Source organism: Salvelinus alpinus, chromosome 3, assembly GCF_045679555.1.
Source record: "Salvelinus alpinus chromosome 3, SLU_Salpinus.1, whole genome shotgun sequence".
Classification (NCBI taxonomy): Eukaryota; Metazoa; Chordata; class Actinopteri; order Salmoniformes; family Salmonidae; genus Salvelinus; species Salvelinus alpinus.
The window spans coordinates 14,530,561-14,548,060 of NC_092088.1; the positions used below are offsets into that span (position 1 = coordinate 14,530,561).

At 48.6% G+C, this 17,500-nt stretch overlaps 2 protein-coding genes across 14 annotated transcripts in view; one reads left to right on the forward strand and one right to left on the reverse strand.

Annotated features, from left to right (window-relative positions):
- LOC139570065 (neurotrypsin-like) overlaps positions 1–3,632 on the forward strand; it is a 21,720-nt gene extending 18,088 nt beyond the window's left edge. The window contains exons 11-14 of the mRNA XM_071391549.1: positions 74–355; positions 479–601; positions 752–1,023; positions 1,136–3,632. Of these exons, the coding sequence (XP_071247650.1) occupies positions 74–355; positions 479–601; positions 752–1,023; positions 1,136–1,467 (1,009 nt within the window). The 3' untranslated portion in view covers positions 1,468–3,632. The remainder of the gene's footprint in view (positions 1–73; positions 356–478; positions 602–751; positions 1,024–1,135) is intronic.
- Positions 3,633–5,724: 2,092 nt separating this feature from the next.
- LOC139570067 (calcium/calmodulin-dependent protein kinase type II subunit gamma-like) overlaps positions 5,725–17,500 on the reverse strand; it is a 55,966-nt gene continuing 44,190 nt past the window's right edge. The window contains exons 13-23 of one of the 13 annotated variants that reach the window (XM_071391552.1): positions 16,137–16,196; positions 13,255–13,295; positions 12,613–12,696; positions 11,399–11,437; positions 11,246–11,291; positions 10,988–11,068; positions 9,167–9,316; positions 8,919–8,994; positions 8,732–8,826; positions 8,407–8,643; positions 5,725–8,041 (exon numbers count right to left, since the gene is read on the reverse strand). In XM_071391552.1, coding sequence (XP_071247653.1) covers positions 8,411–8,643; positions 8,732–8,826; positions 8,919–8,994; positions 9,167–9,316; positions 10,988–11,068; positions 11,246–11,291; positions 11,399–11,437; positions 12,613–12,696; positions 13,255–13,295; positions 16,137–16,196 — 905 coding nt within the window. In that variant the 3' untranslated portion in view covers positions 5,725–8,041; positions 8,407–8,410. Of the gene's footprint in view, positions 8,042–8,406; positions 8,644–8,731; positions 8,827–8,918; positions 8,995–9,166; positions 9,317–10,987; positions 11,072–11,245; positions 11,292–11,398; positions 11,438–12,612; positions 12,697–13,254; positions 13,296–16,136; positions 16,197–17,500 lie in introns of all 13 variants that reach the window. The other 12 variants (XM_071391551.1, XM_071391554.1, XM_071391555.1 and 9 more) reach the window with 12 other exon arrangements.

Sequence of the window (17,500 nt, forward strand, 5' to 3'; positions counted from 1 at the left end):
CCGTCTTTCACTCTCCCACTCTTCCCCCTTTTCCTGTTCTCCTTTTCTCCCTGTCCTCCTCCTCCTCCCTCAGTGGTCATGCTATAGCAGCAGCTGGGTTCGGTCGGGGGAAGGGTCCTGTCCACCTGGACCAGGTGAGGTGTACCGGGAAGGAGGACTTCTTGGGGGAGTGTCCTTCTCTGGGCCGGGGCCGTGACGGCTGCAGATGGAGACAGGATGCAGGGGTGAGCTGTGACCACGCCCCCCGGGCAACAGAGGGCCAGGCCAGGCCAAGTGAGCTCACCTGTGGAGTGAGGAAGATGGTGGAGGAAGGGAACGAGAGGAAGAGTGGAGGAGGAGGAGAGAATGTACTCAGGTAAGAGAAGCTTTACGTACAGCGTAGATACACAGAATATCACACGCCTAATGAGAAGACACAAGTTAACGCGTGCACACACCACACACAGACACTCTCCCCTCCCCTCCCCCTCTCCTCTAGGACATTGTGGCCATGGCAGGTGTCAGTGTGGTTGGGTTCTGAGGGGAAAGCTGGCCATCCTATCTGTAGTGGTACTCTGATCTCTCCCTGCTGGGCCCTGGCCTCCGCTCACTGCTTCACCAGGTGAGACCTCTCCTTTTCCCTTTCCTTTTTTTAGTCATGTCTTTTTTCTACTTTCAGTGCTCACGTCTTCTTTTTCATCCTTCATTTCTTTCCATCCAATTTTATGTCCCCGTTTTCCAAACACTTACACCTGCTATCTCTCCCTCCAAGGTTTGGTATTGGCCCGTCTCAGTATGTGGTGCGCGTGGGGGGTTCTGACCGAATTCTGACCCCGGAGCGAGTGGTGGTCCATAGAAAGTTCAGAGCAGATCAGGGCCCTGGGGGTCATGACCTGGCCCTGCTGAGGCTGCCCAGCCCCAAGGATCACTGTTTGACCTTTGACCCCCACACTAACGCAGCCTGCCTCCCCACCCCGGACGCTGCGGGGGGGAAGACCCCCTTGTCCTGCATTGCCGCGGTTACCGCTGGCTGGGACGGCCCAGGTACGCCTCACTTTCCACTACCTCTTAACTACAACCTCTTAGGATATATGGTTTAGTGCTGAGACGTTAGTAAGTTATTCCTCCCTACTGTACATATCCTCTTCCCCCTCAGATGCTGTGCTCCAGTCCTGGGTACCCCTCCTGACGTCATGGCAGTGTAAGAAGCGTTATGGCGATGGTTACTCCTCCCACGGCACGCTGTGCGCCGGCAGCCCCCCTGACACACGTCGTCTCCACGGGAACAACGGTTGCCAGGGCAACTGGGGCGGTGGGCTGGTATGCCAGGGGGAGGGAGGGCGATGGGTGTTGACCGGGATCGTCTCCGGGGGTTACGGTTGCAGCGACCCCTCAACCCCGGCGCTCTACACACGGGTCAGCCGGTTCGGGGGCTGGATCGAGGAAGTCACACACAGGAGCGGGACATACACACACACACAATCATGACGAGTTGAAAAAACACACTGACGATCAATTCATACACACACACGATCAGCACAGAAATATACACACACACACACACACACACACACACACACACGATCACAATGAACACATACAAAATCGGCATACACACACTCTTGTCTGATCCAGGACACGCCATTGGCTCACCGGCCGTGTCATGTGACTGTCAGAGGAAGGATAGATGATGATGGAGGAAGAGGAGGAGGACATGTTGGAAAAGGAGGGAGAGAAAGAGGAAAGATACAACAAGAGAAGAAGAACGAGAAGAGATCCTCCTCTGCCCCCCTGACCTCTGACCCCTGACCATGTAGACTTTTGTGTGTGTGCATGTGTATTACACTAGCTATGGGGTGTGTGCATTCATGTATGTGTGCCATCTGTGTGTGTATCATCTGTGTGTCTGGGAGGGGAGGTGCTGTAGTGATGTGTAGCTAGACGACGTGCTTTAGGTAGTCATTTCTCTGACAGTGGGGTTGAGTTTCTTGTGATGCCCTATTTGAATGTGAAGTCTGTCCAGAATTATCTGTTATTCTTTAACCAGTGGTAAAAAAATAATATATAAGCTGTTGTTCAAAAGCTGTTCTCGAATATCTAATATCACGTTTGTATTCCTGAAGATGCTATCTACCTTGGAGGGGACTGTCGCTTCTTTCATGTGAACTGGAGAAGCTCTTCTGTCTCCTTTCAAATAAACTGGACTTTCTTGGGGGGGGCTCAAAACTGGACTCTTCATTTGGCGGCAGTTAGCCTTGAGGTTTAGGCCAGTAACCTGAGGTTGTTGGTGTCAGTTCCCAGCTACCATCTGCCGTTGTGCCCTACAGCAAGACTCTACTGCTCCAACAAATTGCTCCAGGGATTCTGCGCTGTGGCATACGCTGTGCCTCTCAACGGCATTGCGACATCATGAAAAACAAAATGATATTCTATGCTACACTATTTTTCTCTCTCCTGTCAAAGCCATGGAAAGCCAGGGGGTGGATCGTATTCATCTTTTTCTACTGATCTCCCTGAATGGCTCTAGTTGTTAACGTTGTGTGTAAATACTTCTGATTGTTTATGTGTTGCATTCATTAATGTCTGATTTCAATGTTTTTCTATGACCTCAGTAGTAGACGGTGTTGTCATATTCAGAGGCATAATTTATCCTTCGCTTGAGGGAGAAGTTGCCCCTAACCCGAGATCTAGGATCAGATTAGCCAACTCCAAATGATATGGCATCAAACATATGGAAAGCATGTGTTTGATACCATTTCACTTTATTCCGCTCCAGCCATTAGCACAAGCCCTTCCTCCCCAATTAAGGTGCCACCAACTTCCTGTGGGGAGGATGCAAAAAGATCTGACCCAGGACCAGTGGTTAGGTGAAACTTCTACCAGCTCCATATACAGTATGGCCCTGATGATAGTTTATTTGTTTCTAACTGGCTCAATCAGGTGTGGTGAAGCCTCTTGTATTCCATAACTAATTGTTTCTCTCAAACAGGAAATGCTCCTATTCCTTATTTTATCCTCTTGAGACTCCTGTCTATCCAGTAACATGTGGTTTGTCATGTATAATCATCACATTCAACTCCTCCCTGTGACTTCATGTTTGAGTAAAACTGTTCAGTCATACTAAGGCCTCTTATTCAATCCGTATCGCGGAAGTTCAGCGTAACACCGTGATTGAAATTTAAAAGCAATGTTCCCACGTTAGTGGAGACAGCGTTCACAGTACACGCTGCATATGTCGGCTCAATGGGAAATTACCTTTACATTTCTACTGTAAGTCTTCAGCGATACAGATTGACTAGAGTCCTAAATCAATGTAAATATTTCCATAGCTGGACATATTCCACCAAACCCACATTGCATACTGTACCCAGTGTGTGTTTGCGCATAGGAAACAGTAGTTTGTAAACACAGACACTGCATAAACAATGCTTCTGTGGGTTTGATTGAATTCGAGACCGAGTTCACCATGTCTCTGTTTGAAGCTGTGAAGAGTCTGACTCAGTAGAAATGTAAAACCGTTTTACAGACATCTGTGTGTTCCTCTGACTGGTCTGTACTGAAACACGGTGGACTATTGAAGGGTATTGTGCTGGTCTCTAATGTCTGGTCTTTATAACACATCAAAATAAATGTATTTTTTTGTCTGTTCTTTATGGAGGAGTATTACTGTAGAACAGCGGCTTGATGACCACAGTACGTGAGCGTCGTTTCTAATGGCTGTATTTACATCATCACAGCCACTGGGGGGTGCTATCTAATGCGTTGAATGAAGCCTCTGCCTGCTCAATGCTCAGGCGAATAGAGCAGGAGAGTTCACATGGCTACACAGCTGGATGGAGTCCCACATAACTTACAGGAAAACCCCACAAACTGAGGTGGATACAGACCTGAATGTGCTACTTCAGTTGAATGCATTCATTGTAAATCCGTTTGGATAAGAACCTTTGATAAGTTTGCTAAATTACTAAATGTTGTGTGGTGTTTAGGCCTACATGTTGATTAAAGGTGCAATACGTAGAAATCGCTCCGCCATTTCCTGGTTGCTAAAATTCAAATAATTTGCCTAATTTTAGTTGACGTGACAACTTGTTCTCAACTAGCCTACTTGGTTAAAAGTGAATTTTTGAAATATATATTTTTTAAACAAGCACTCAAGAGTGTAGAGTAGTGTACAAAAGTGTAGTGACATTTTTTCCCAGCTGTTTGAACCAAACTGAAAGTAAAAGATACAAAAACTAAACTTAAGAACGGGAAGCATAGAAATACATTGAAAATCACGAATCGGACAGAAAGAACAGGTTGTCTATTGAAGCTGATCTACAGCATGAAGCTGTAAGGACACCTTGTGGCCTCAGATAAAGCTATTCTCTAGTGACTCCTTCAGTGCTACATCTTAACCCAGGGCACCAGACCATGTGATGCACTGACAATATAAATGGACTTAAGACACCGGTGGAGACCAGGGGTAATTCTCAATAGTCTTTCCTTAAATTTCTCATCCTCTCCCTGGCTGTCTCAACCTATCAAAGGGAAGCGAGGAGAGTATTCGAGGACATTACAAGCGGGTTTTCCTTGTTTCCCCTTTCCTCGGTCTCAAAACATCAGAGGTAGGCTTAGGGCTCAATTCAATCCGTATTGCGGAATTTCCGAGCTTGAAATGTAAAAGGTCATTTCCGATCGCAGCATTTAACGTGAATGCTGTCTCCACGAACGCGCGAACATTGCCTTTAAAATTCAATCGTGCTGTAGCGCTGAAGTCACACAACACGGATTGAATCAAGCCCTAAGTAACAAGATTGGAGAAGAATGGTGTCCCTCTGACATTTTGAGGAGGCGGGCAGAAGAAGGGAGAGAAACAAGGAATTGAGGAAAGACTTGAGAATGAGCTCAGGGTTTTTATTCCTGGTTCTAGTCAACATGATGTCTGTAACCTTTGAGAAGACAGACGGGTAGAGAACAAGAGAGAGCGACAGATGGCCAGAGAGTTGGACAGCATGCTGGACATGTGACAGTAGGTCAGTGAATGTGTGTGTGAGTCAGTATTAGTGTGGGTGTGTGTACATGAACGTGTGTGGCAGTGGTGGATATTGTGTGTGTAGAAGCTGACCTGCAGCAGTGTCCTCATTAATCACAGAGAAGACCGGGACCAAGAGACTTGTCCTACATCTGACACACACTCACGGGAGTACGCAGTCCGCCTTAAATAAGGTTACATGCGGAAGTACGCAGTCCGCCTTCAATAAGGTTACACAGTCTGCCTTAAATAAGGTAACAATACTGCCCTAAATAGGTGCAGACTACCTAACACCGCCGTGTCACCTTTAATGAGAACACAACATGACTGGAAATCTTGAGACTTCTAAGGCAGACACACTATCAATAGATTCAGGTGAACAGTTACAGTAGCAGAGTAGGAACATGTTAATCAGACCACGCACTACAGTATCATTAGTATGAAGCAATCAGTGGAGGCTGGTGGGAGGTGCTACAGGAGGACAGGCTCATTGTTATGGCTGCAATGGAATAAATGGAACGGTATCAAAACACGTCAATCATATGGAAACCACGTGTTTGTCTCCGTTCCATTAATTCCACTCCAGAAATTATGAGCCCATCCTCCTATAGCTCCTCCCACCAGCCTCCACTGGAAGTAGTGTACAGGACACGCATTCTAAGGGCTAGCAGGACATTGGAACACTGGTTAAACTGGTTGTTTCGGACATGAAAAGAGACAGAGACACAAAACGGTGCTGAAATATTTTTATTAAATACTTTCAAGATCCAAGTTGAATAACAAAGCTATGATAAAGGACCTAGTAATATTGAGACAAACACGTGATCGTCCTCAATTCATGGTTTTATTTTACCGTACATCATGATCATGCAAAAAAAAAAAAAGAAAAAGAAAACTCCAGCATCCAACGACTGCTGGGGAAAGAAAGCGCAGGCCGACAGGTTAACATCACAACGCAGGGAGAGTACTGACAATGAGCTTTATGCCAAGCTAAGGCTCCGCAATCCTTTTTGTAATTAAATAGTATTTTTTTTATTTTTTAAATAATTTTTAAATCTCATGTCACCTATTCAATATTCTGGATGGAGGAGGGTTTCTCATTTTTATTTCAAAAGATGCAAATATGATATCGTTAGTATATACCCTATCCTCTACCCTAGTTCAGGTAGGTGCACAGTGGAGATGCTTAAACTGAAAACATGCATACATCTCTCTGGTTTAATTCCAACAATAATTATGTGATCTCTGAACTCTCTACTGCTCTTCTCTCACCTGAATGGCCAATATAAGGACTGAAATACCACTGAGGGGGTGAAATTAAATGAATAAATGTACTATTAATTTTAATTGATTATGTTGTCTCCACGTTCACCCTTTATTCCCTTTTCCCTGTCTGTGTGTGTGTGTGTGTAACAGATTTCTATCCTCAACAACTGATCTTGATTAAGTCCCTTCCTTCCCTGTGATATTATAACCAGCTAGTCTGATCAGTTAAATAGTTGGGTGTAACTTTAGTGTGTGTGAGATATATATAGAGTGCAGAACTTTCCAAACAGCAAACAGTAAACAAAAACATTGTCAACAAAACCCAAACCAGGAGACAGACAGACACACAGAGAGAGAGACATTCAAACAGAGAAACAGACACCGCTCGACAAATGGGGAGAATGAAGGACACTGTTACTAATGGAGGGACACCGCACAAAGAACGGATGAAAACACACTACCGGAGTTTCACCATGGAGACGGTGCAGCGGTGAAGATATGTTACAACGCCTGACACACCACAGAGTGTGTAGGTGTGAGCAAGTGTGTTCACGATATGCATTTACACAGAACGTGTGAGACTGGAGGCTCAGGACGTGAAGATAGAGTAAGAATTTGGGCGGGAGGCGTGCATGTGTTGACGTGTGAGCGCCTTGTTGATCGTCACACGGTGTCAACAAACATGTAGCCGTCAGAGGTTATGTCAAAATGGGGTCAGGAACACGGCCATGGGACTACGGCTGGTGTGTGTGACCAGATGGTGTTCACCCCTTCGTCGTGCACTCTGAATGAGTCTCTTAGACTTATATACACACACACACACACCATCTAAAACACAGCCAGAGGGTGGGAGAGTGAAACGGAGAGGGGAGGGGTGAGGAAAGGGAGAGAGCGAGAGAAAACATGCAAAATGCAGACGCCTTTTCCCAAAAGTCCCTCTCTCCCACTGCAGACAGATAAAACAGACAGTACACATTGCAGCTTCACTTTTACAATAAAACCCCTTTTAAAACTCAGTCACTTACAATTTGTCTCAAACAGACTCAGACACAGTCCACAGAAACGCAACGTAAAACACAAGGCTAAAAACACAACAGAAACTAAATCGCTCTCGAATGCACCCCCCTACCTTCCCTCAAAAAAACTAAAGCAGCAAAGAACACAGAAACGTGTAAAAAGCCTACAGTTGTACACTTTGGTGTTTCCTCACATCAAGTTATTACATCCTTTCTGATCGAACCGACTGTCCTTCCGTTCAGAATTCTGCTAGGGAATTCTCCATTTACAAAACCCAACATGTCACCTCTTACAAATCACACACATTCTCCTCTCCTCTCATTCCACGTATATATAAATGCTTGGTAGGGTTGGGTGTTGTCTGATACTAGTCATATATTATCCTGTATACTTACAACTCATTGTCATATCTGGCATTACAAGTTCATTAACCCTTCCTCCCCCCACTCCTCTCATCATCTCAAAATGGCTGCCGTGGACGGGAGACAAAATGGCTGCCGGGTAGGAGGGGTCAGAGGTCAAAGGACAAGCCCTCCTATTGGGCGTCAGATGCATGCATCATTCCCACAGGGGCGGAGTCCACACTCGGCCGCCCCCCAGCGGATCAAAGGATAGACGGGATTGGTTGGTGTTGCAGAGAGGGTGCAGTCTTGCCCGGCCGGGCTCCTGGCATGGGCCAATCCACAAAGAGGACACACCCCCAAAACACACTAGCCGAAAACACGCCCCCAAAAAACTCACACTCCAACTGGAGTGTTTGGACACCTGAGGGAGATCGAAACAGAGAGAGAAAGAAAGACAAACAAAGAGAGAGAATGGGAGCAAACCTTTAATCCCTTGAAAGTTCTAAAAAGTGTGTGTATATATACGTGGACGTGTTTCACTACACTTGTGGGGACCAGAAGTTACCCACAGGAGACATTCTGTTAGTCCCCACAAGGAAAACAGGTATTTCTAGGGGTTTAGGATTAAGGTTCAAATTAGTGTTAGGGATAGAATTAGGATTAAGGGTTAAAGGTTAGGCTTAGGTTTTGGGGTTAAGGTTCAGTAATATATACGAATGGGAATCAATTGTGTGTCTCCACAAGGTTAGTTATACACACACACAGTTTATTTGTGTGTGTACATACCAGATCACTGCAGCGGTGCGGCCGGAGCACCAGAGCAGTGGAAGTGAACGTTGAGCCACTTGCTGTCGCGGCGATGCCACACCCTAGTCTCCTCCGATTGGCTGGAGCGGGGGCGGCCCTGGCCATCGACGAATTGTGTAAGGCGGATGTAGGCGATGCAGGCAGCCTCCTCTCCAATCAGATGAACGTGGGGGTTCAGCAGGGTGGTGTGGACAGGCTTACTGTTCTTACTCAGCACTGTAGGAACACATAAAACAAGTTTGGATCTCTGCTGAACTCGTTCGTTGTATGTTCAGAAGTGTATGAAATAGCGAAAGAGACTCACAGTTTTCAAAGTAGAACTTGTGGAAGTCCATTCCCTCCACCAGGTTCCCCAGAGCTTCAGGCTCAAAGGAAGTCAGACCTGGATCACAGATCCTCCTGATGAGAGAGGAGAAGAGAGAGCGAGAGCGACAACATTAGGTTCATGTTAGTAACTAATCAGCCGTGTGAAACAACGTAGCTGTACTCACGTGTAGGCCTCAAAGTCTCCATTGTTCACGGCTTCAATCAGCTGTTCAGTTATCTTGATTATCTCCTGCTTACGAGCTTGAGAGAGGAGAGAGAGAGAGATGGAAGTTCAGCGATCTAGCTAAATAGGAACTACTTCACATCTTACCCGCCACCATAGCTCTACTCGCTCTCTACCTCTTCTCTTTTTCCCCTGACAGCTCCATACTAGTGTGTGTATATCTCTCTCTCTGTGTGTGTGTGTGCTTACTGTGCTGTGCTGTGGTATTGGCTGTTACAGGGACAGTGTTGCTCCCTAGTGGAGCGGCGGGCGGAGCAGACTGAGCATGCTCAGACTCGGGGTTGGAGCCTTGATCAGAGCCGTTCCACGCCATGCGCTTTACATCATGCAGAGGAACGGCTGGAACACACAACGCATGGTCACTCACATACACACACACGCATGCAGTTAGACACATGCAAACCACTCGAACACACGACATGAAGGAACAGTAATGATGGATGTTGGTTCATGAAAAAGACATTGAAACAGGCACAGTGGGGGGGGGGGGGGGGGGCTCTGAGCAGCTCAGCTGACGAGGAAGAAATCTACTTCCTGCATCATGATTTTACACTACGTGTCCCTTCATTCCACATTGCAGAAACACACTTCTTTCTCTCTATGAAAACTGACGATACACATTAAGGAAGGCTCTCCAATCAGCAATTTGAGAAGCAGAACAGAGGCCTGCCATTGGATCACAGCATGTAAGAGCACTGGCCAACAGGAGAGCAGCGTTTTGAGAGAGGAGGAGAGAGAGAGAAGGGCAACACCGTGGGGGAGGAAGAGAAAAGAGGAAAGAGAGAAGGCCAGCACCGTGGGGGAGGAAGAGAGAGGAGGAAGAGAGAGAGAGAAGGACAGCACCGTGGGGGAGGAAGAGAGAGAGAGGACAGCACCGTGGGGGAGGAAGAGAGAGAGAGGACAGCACCGTGGGGGAGGAAGAGAGAGGAGGAGAGAGAGAAGGACAGCCCCGTGGGGGAGGAAGAGAGAGGAGAGAGAGAGGACAGCACCGTGGGGGAGGAAGAGAGAGAGAAGGACAGCACCGTGGGGGAGGAAGAGAGAGAGAAGGACAGCACCGTGGGGGAGGAAGAGAGAGGAGAGAGAGAGGTCAGAACCGTGGGGGAGGAAGAGAGAGAGAGGACAGCACCGTGGGGGAGGAAGAGAGAGGAGAGAGAGAGAGAGAGAGAGAGAGAGAGAGAGAGAGAGAAGGACAGCACCGTGGGGGAGGAAGAGAGAGAGAGGACAGCACCGTGGGGGAGGAAGAGAGAGAAGGGCAGCACTGTGGGGGAGGGAGAGAGAGAGAGAAGGACAGCACCGTGGGGGAGGAAGAGAGAGGAGTAAAAGTAGAAGATGCCTGTCCTTCACCATCCTGTTACAGAGATGGACACAGTGAAGACGGAGAAAGAGAGGGAGGCTGAATCCCAAACCAGCCCCTCACCCCACCCAACACTCTCGGAGGGCCCTCTGTCGTCATGTGTTGTTGACTAAATTCAGAGGGTGACTTTCAGAGGAGAAAAATCAAACCCATCAACTTCGGGACACACACACACACATTTAAATAATACAATTTACACTTTTTTTTATCAATTGTTTTACAATATCTTCATCTAAACAGTTAAACTTTTAATTTTGGGAGCTATTTCATCAGTTACATGTGTCAAGTCTGGAAATAGGACAAACAAAAACAGGTGAATATTAATTAGGCCGACGTGACTATCAAAGGATCCAATTAGCCCCCTACGTCCTAGACAATCTGTACTCCCTCAGCTTCAGGGCTCTTCTGCATTTGGTGGAGGCACGTGTGAACGAGCAAATTCAGGGAAGAGGGGCCAGAGGAAGGGACTGGTTTGGGACTCAGCAAGAACAAAGAGGATAGCTTCTGGAGGCTAGGCGAAAAAAAAAGAGGGCTAGACATACAGGTCGAAGTTTGCGTGGTGGAAAAGCAGAACAAACAGAGGTCAGATGATGTCAGGAAGTGTGGGGGTCATTGGGACGACCACAAAAGGTTGTGGTTGCTGTGAAAACACTTACTGGCAGGCGAGTTGTCAGACGAGGTCAGAAGAGAGGGCATCTCGTCTGTAGCACTTCCCTGACTCATCATCACAACGCTGTCTGCTAGATTAGAACACACACGGACAGACAGGCACACAAAATAATGCGCATGTACACACACACACACACACACACACGGGTGAGTCACACACACAGCTAGCTATATAGCACAGGCAGGTCATCCTATCAGAAACAATATGTTAGACCACAAAGAGAGGAAGAGAGTCATTTTACTACCTTTCATATCCTCATCCTCATTTGTGTTGCTACTCTCTGTAGAACCCTGGAGAAAGAGATAGTGATAGAGAGATAGTGATGAGAGAGATTAACAACACATAGGTTAACAACATACGAGTCAGACTCACACTAACTGCACACCAACACCCTCACCTTGACCCCATCAGCAGCAACCAGTGTATTTTGAGATTCCTGGGAGAAGGGGAGCATAGAGTTAAGTCTGGTTACACACACACACACACACACACACACACACACACACACAAGCCTGGGGGTTAGGGTTGGAGATGATAATAAGATGGAGGATGGAGTAGGAAGGGGTTAGAGGTCCATGAAGGGTCCAACCTTAAACACTCAGACTCCAACACACACAAGACCACTAGGACCACTAGGAAGAGACGGGTAAACAGTATGGAGGGTAGGTTGCTAGGGAGGGATCATGGACTTTAAGTTGCTAGGAGGTTAGGGTGCTAGGAGAGGAGACCGTGATGAAGGGAACGGGGGAGGAGAGGAGGTTAGGGTGCTAGGAGAGGAGACGAGGCTGAGGGGAACGGAGGTGGTTAGGGTGCTAGGAGAGGAGAGGAGACTGTGATGAAGGGAACGGGGGAGGAGAGGAGGTTAGGGTGCTAGGAGAGGAGACGAAGGCTGAGGGGAACGGAGGTGGTTAGGGTGCTAGGAGAGGAGACTGTGATGAAGGGAACGGGGGAGGAGAGGAGGTTAGGGTGCTAGGAGAGGAGACGAAGGCTGAGGGGAACGGAGGTGGTTAGGGTGCTAGGAGAGGAGACTGTGATGAAGGGAACGGGGGAGGAGAGGAGGTTAGGGTGCTAGGAGAGGAGACGAGGCTGAGGGGAACGGAGGTGGTTAGGGTGCTAGGAGAGGAGACTGTGATGAAGGGAACGGGGGAGGAGAGGAGGTTAGGGTGCTAGGAGAGGAGACGAAGGCTGAGGGGAACGGAGGTGGTTAGGGTGCTAGGAGAGGAGACTGTGATGAAGGGAACGGGGGAGGAGAGGAGGTTAGGGTGCTAGGAGAGGAGACGAAGGCTGAGGGGAACGGAGGTGGTTAGGGTGCTAGGAGAGGAGACTGTGATGAAGGGAACGGGGGAGGAGAGGAGGTTAGGGTGCTAGGAGAGGAGACGAAGGCTGAGGGGAACGGAGGTGGTTAGGGTGCTAGGAGAGGAGACTGTGATGAAGGGAACGGGGAGGAGGTTAGGGTGCTAGGAGAGGAGACGAGGCTGAGGGGAACGGAGGTGGTTAGGGTGCTAGGAGAGGAAACTGTGATGAAGGGAACAGGGGAGGAGGTTAGGGTGCTAGGAGAGGAGACGAGGCTGAGGGGAACATAGAGAGGAGGTGATGGTTAAGGTTCTGTACCATTTGTGCAGCGGCCATGCTGTTGTCCTTCATGGCATTGATGGCACTCACTATGCTGTTCTTACTGTTGTTGTTGGTCGTAGGCTGAGACACACAAATATAAAATCTTAATTTCCCTCTTTACATATACAGCCTGTAGTTCTCCACTAAATCAAGTAATCACCTCACCACCCCTGTGAGCCAGAAGGGTGTGTGTATATATATATATAGAGAGAGAGGCAGAGAGAGGCAGAGAGAGAGAGAGGCAGAGAGAGAGAGAGAGAGAGAGAGAGAGAGAAAGAGAGGCAGAGGCAGAGAGAGAGGGAGAGAGAGAGCGAAAGAGAGAGAGGCAGAGAGGGAGAGAGAGAGAGAGAGGCAGAGAGAGAGAGAGAGAGGCAGAGAGAGAGAGAGAGAGGCAGAGAGAGAGAGGCAGAGAAAGAGAGGCAGAGAGAGAGAGAGGGGTAGTGGCAGAGAGAGAGATGGGTAGAGAGAGATGGGTAGAGTGGCAGAGAGAGAGAGAGAGAGAGAGGCAGAGAGAGAGAGAGAGGCAGAGAGAGAGAGAGAGGGGTAGTGGCAGAGAGAGAGATGGGTAGAGTGGCAGAGAGAGAGAGAGAGAGAGTGTGTGTGACAGCTAGCTTTACGACATCAGATTTAACTCCTTACCTTAGCAGCATCCGCCTTTTTGTTAAGTAAACTTTTGCATGCTGTAAAGAGAGAGAAAGCAATAGAAGAGCTGAAACATCTCTCCTGTCACCTCACTCTCTCCTGTTCAACCTGGTCCCCACAGGATGTAACATCAGTCAAGCAACACAACCACCCCTAGACTGCAGTGTGATTCCATATACCAGCTCCCTGCAACACCAGCTCCCTGCAACACCCTCCCTTCATGGATTGAAAAGCATTGGATTGTTGTGAACATTGACTAAAGGGTATTTTCAACACTATTCATGACACCCAAGTCAGTCTACTCATTCTTCATCCACAAAGGGGAGTGAACAAGTGTACACTTCAGGGAGAGCTATAGCAGAGACAGGTGGATGTTAATGTAAACTACTGATTTCCTTTAGGAGGCTCCAGTCAGTCAGACATCCATCCTGCTGCTGTTGTCACTGTTTTTAATGTGTTACTGAAACACACACAATTATGGGCTGCATGCATCATCTTGGGGATGCTTACCTTCCGTTAACAAGTGGGAGAGAGGAGGAAGAGAGAGAGAGAGAGAGAGACATGTTTAAGGCAGCGGGCATCCTTTAGTTGTCGGTGGTGGTTTGTGCACTGCTGTGCGTGTGTTCTTACTGTGCTGTGGTATTGGCTGTTACAGGGACAGTGTGGCTCCCTAGTGGAGCGGCGGGCGGAGCAGACTGAGCATGCTCAGACTCGGGGTTGGAGCCTTGATCAGAGCCGTTCCACGCCATGCGCTTTACATCATGCAGAGGAACGGCTGGAATAAACAACGGACCAACCATGCAGCATCCACGTCCTCTACAGTCCCCAAGGTGCATACCTACCATTCAACACACAGCAGAGCTGGGCCCTGACTGGCTAACCATGCAGCATCCACGTCCTCTACAGTCCCCAAGGTGCATACCTACCATTCAACACACAGCAGAGCTGGGCCCTGACTGGCTAACCATGCAGCATCCACGTCCTCTACAGTCCCCAAGGTGCATACCTACCATTCAACACACAGCAGAGCTGGGCCCTGACTGGCTAACCATGCAGCATCCACGTCCTCTACAGTCCCCAAGGTGCATACCTACCATTCAACACACAGCAGAGCTGGGCCCTGACTGGCTAACCATGCAGCATCCACGTCCTCTACAGTCCCCAAGGTGCATACCTACCATTCAACACACAGCAGAGCTGGGCCCTGACTGGCTAACCATGCAGCATCCACGTCCTCTACAGTCCCCAAGGTGCATACCTACCATTCAACACACAGCAGAGCTGGGCCCTGACTGGCTAACCATGCAGCCCTGCCACGTCTTCAACCCAGCTGCCCACCGGGCGGGCCAGCACGGAACCCGTTCTAACACCCTCAACATGCACCCTGCCCCAACTTCTTCCAAATGATCGCGGTCGGACATATCGGTCGAGTTCCAGGTCAACTACATTACAGACTACGTTTCACTGCAACAACCAATGGCTGCTAGCCACAACATGGCAGTGGGCGTCGGATTAACTGACATGTTAAACACCTGCGAGCAGGCAGGCAGGCCTCTGCAGTGTAGTTGTCCTGGAACGTGGCCACCACTAAGAACGTTCACCTTCCCAGTCACCTTACAACAGTGGCTATTTTCAGGAAGACACGAAGGGAAGAGTAACTTTCAAATTGTCCAATCCCGTTTCTCCCTGTCCTTCCTCAAGTGTGCACTCAAACCAGTCCAATCCTTTTACACCTAGGAGGGGAAGTGAACGAGTGCACACTTCAGGGAGAAGGGTAAACGGAGTGTATAAGGAATACAAGTTCACATGCAGCAAGGTAACACAGCCACATTGTTCCCACTTGAAATATTGTATTGACTGCAATTCGTCACACTTTCCTGTGCTACAGTGTGACGATGTGATTGGGGAAGAGAGCGCATCATAAGCAGAGAGCAAAGTCTGCCTCAGCCATTCACCAGAGGGAAGGGGGCAAGCAGTGACGTGATGGCGGGGAGGCTAGGCGGCAGATGCCTTTTACTGGGGTGATGTCATCCGTCGTCAGGACTTACTGGCAGGCGATTGGTCCGCTCTCAGAGGAGAGCCCTGTGATTGAAGGGCTCTATCATACGCTTCTGTCAATCACCCTCATGCGGAACCCTAGAGCACCAATCGCACGCTCAGGGGAGACACTAACTCCCGCCCCTTGTTATCGCTTCAACATTCTACTATAACCCTACCTTCTAGAAACCCCTATAGATATGAAAGGATTTGATAGGTGTAAATATTATGTTAGTAGCTCCACTATGATTGGCTGGATATAATTTTTTTCCATACTGCTTACACCTATCCATCCAACCCTTTCAGAAACCGTGTACCGTTTCCTAGTCCACATGGGATCGCCGACCTTAGTTCCCCCCCAGGTCAGACGATGGCAGCGTGCCTCTCCCGCTCCTGTCCATCCTCCAGTCAGTCAGTCGCCACAGATACACGCCCCCCCCACCAATCCCTCCCCCCTCAACCCCCTCATGGCCGTGACCACAGGACGAAGGTGGGGAGGGGGGTTGATATACTGATGAATGTAATGCTTTCTGATGATATGAGGCTGAGTGGTATTGTTGACAGACTATGTGTAGTTTTACATGTATTTAGCCTGTGTGCATGGTATTAGCATCATCCTTAAAAACATCCATATCGTAGTCTCGTTCATGTGTGTGTGTGTGTGTGTGTGTGTGTGGCTAGCGTGAGCTGCATGCAGGAGAAAAAGGGTCTAGATAACCTGCCGACCCCTTCAGAAGTTAAAGAAACCATGGTGCTTCCTTTAAGTATGATGTGGGAGGGGCTTAAACATGAAGCCGGAAGTGTGTGTAGAGGAAGTAAGAGGGCGTGTCTCTGTGACGTACCTTCCTGCGCCAGCGAGGCGGTGGAGGACACAGCAGCAGGGTTGGTATGCTGCCGGCCCACTATTGGACAGAAATACTCAAATTGGGAGGAGCTATGCAAATCTGGGCTGGCCTAACCCAAATACAGTGACCAATCACAAATGACACCCTATTCTCCATATAGTAGCCACAAGTAGTGCACTATACGAGGAGTAGGATGCCATCTAGGACATAATAACCCCCCCGTCCTTTAGGGCCAGGTCTTAACCTCTAATCATCTTAGCTAGTAAAGGAGAGAAAGTAGAGCCTGTCCTCTGTCAAACCACACACAGTACACCTCCTAGTACTGAGACACACTCCAGAGCCGACAAGGAGAGGGAGAAAAGAGTTAGAGACATAGATGTAAACACATAGTACTGCTGGAAATATTACATTCTAGAATGGCACCTCCTCCTAGCACCTCCTTGGACTGACACCTTATGGCACCTGCTTGTACCGAAAACTCCCTTTTACTGACACCTTACGGCAACTCCTAGCACCTCCTTGCACTGACACCTTATGGCACCTCCTCCTAGCACCTCCTTGTACTGACACCTTATGGCACCTCATCCTAGCACCTCCTAGTACTGACACCTTACGGCAACTCCTAGCACCTCCTTGCACTGACACCTTATGGCACCTCCTAGCACCTCCTTGTACTGACACCATATGGCACCTCCTCCTAGCACCTCCTAGTACTGACACCTTATGGCACCTCCTAGTACTGACACCTTATGGCACCTCCTAGTACTGACACCTTATGGCACCTCCTAGTACTGACACCTTATGGCATCTCCTAGTACTGACACCTTATGGCATCTCCTAGTACTGACACCTTATGGCATCTCCTAGTACTGACACCTTATGGCATCTCCTAGTACTGACACCTTATGGCACCTCCTAGTACTGACACCTTATGGCACCTCCTAGTACTGACACCTTATGGCACCTCCTAGTACTGACACCTTATGGCACCTCCTAGTACTGACACCTTATGGCACCTCCTAGTACTGACACCTTATGGCACCTCCTAGTACTGACACCTTATGGCACCTCCTAGTACTGACACCTTATGGCACCTCCTAGTACTGACACCTTATGGCACCTCCTAGTACTGACACCTTATGGCACCTCCTAGTACTGACACCTTATGGCACCTCCTCCTAGCACCTCCTAGTACTGACACCTTATGGCACCTCCTAGTACTGACACCTTATGGCACCTCCTAGTACTGACACCTTATGGCACCTCCTAGTACTGACACCTTATGGCACCTCCTCCTGGCACCTCCTAGTACTGACACCTTATGGCACCTCCTCCTAGCACCTCCTAGTACTGACACCTTA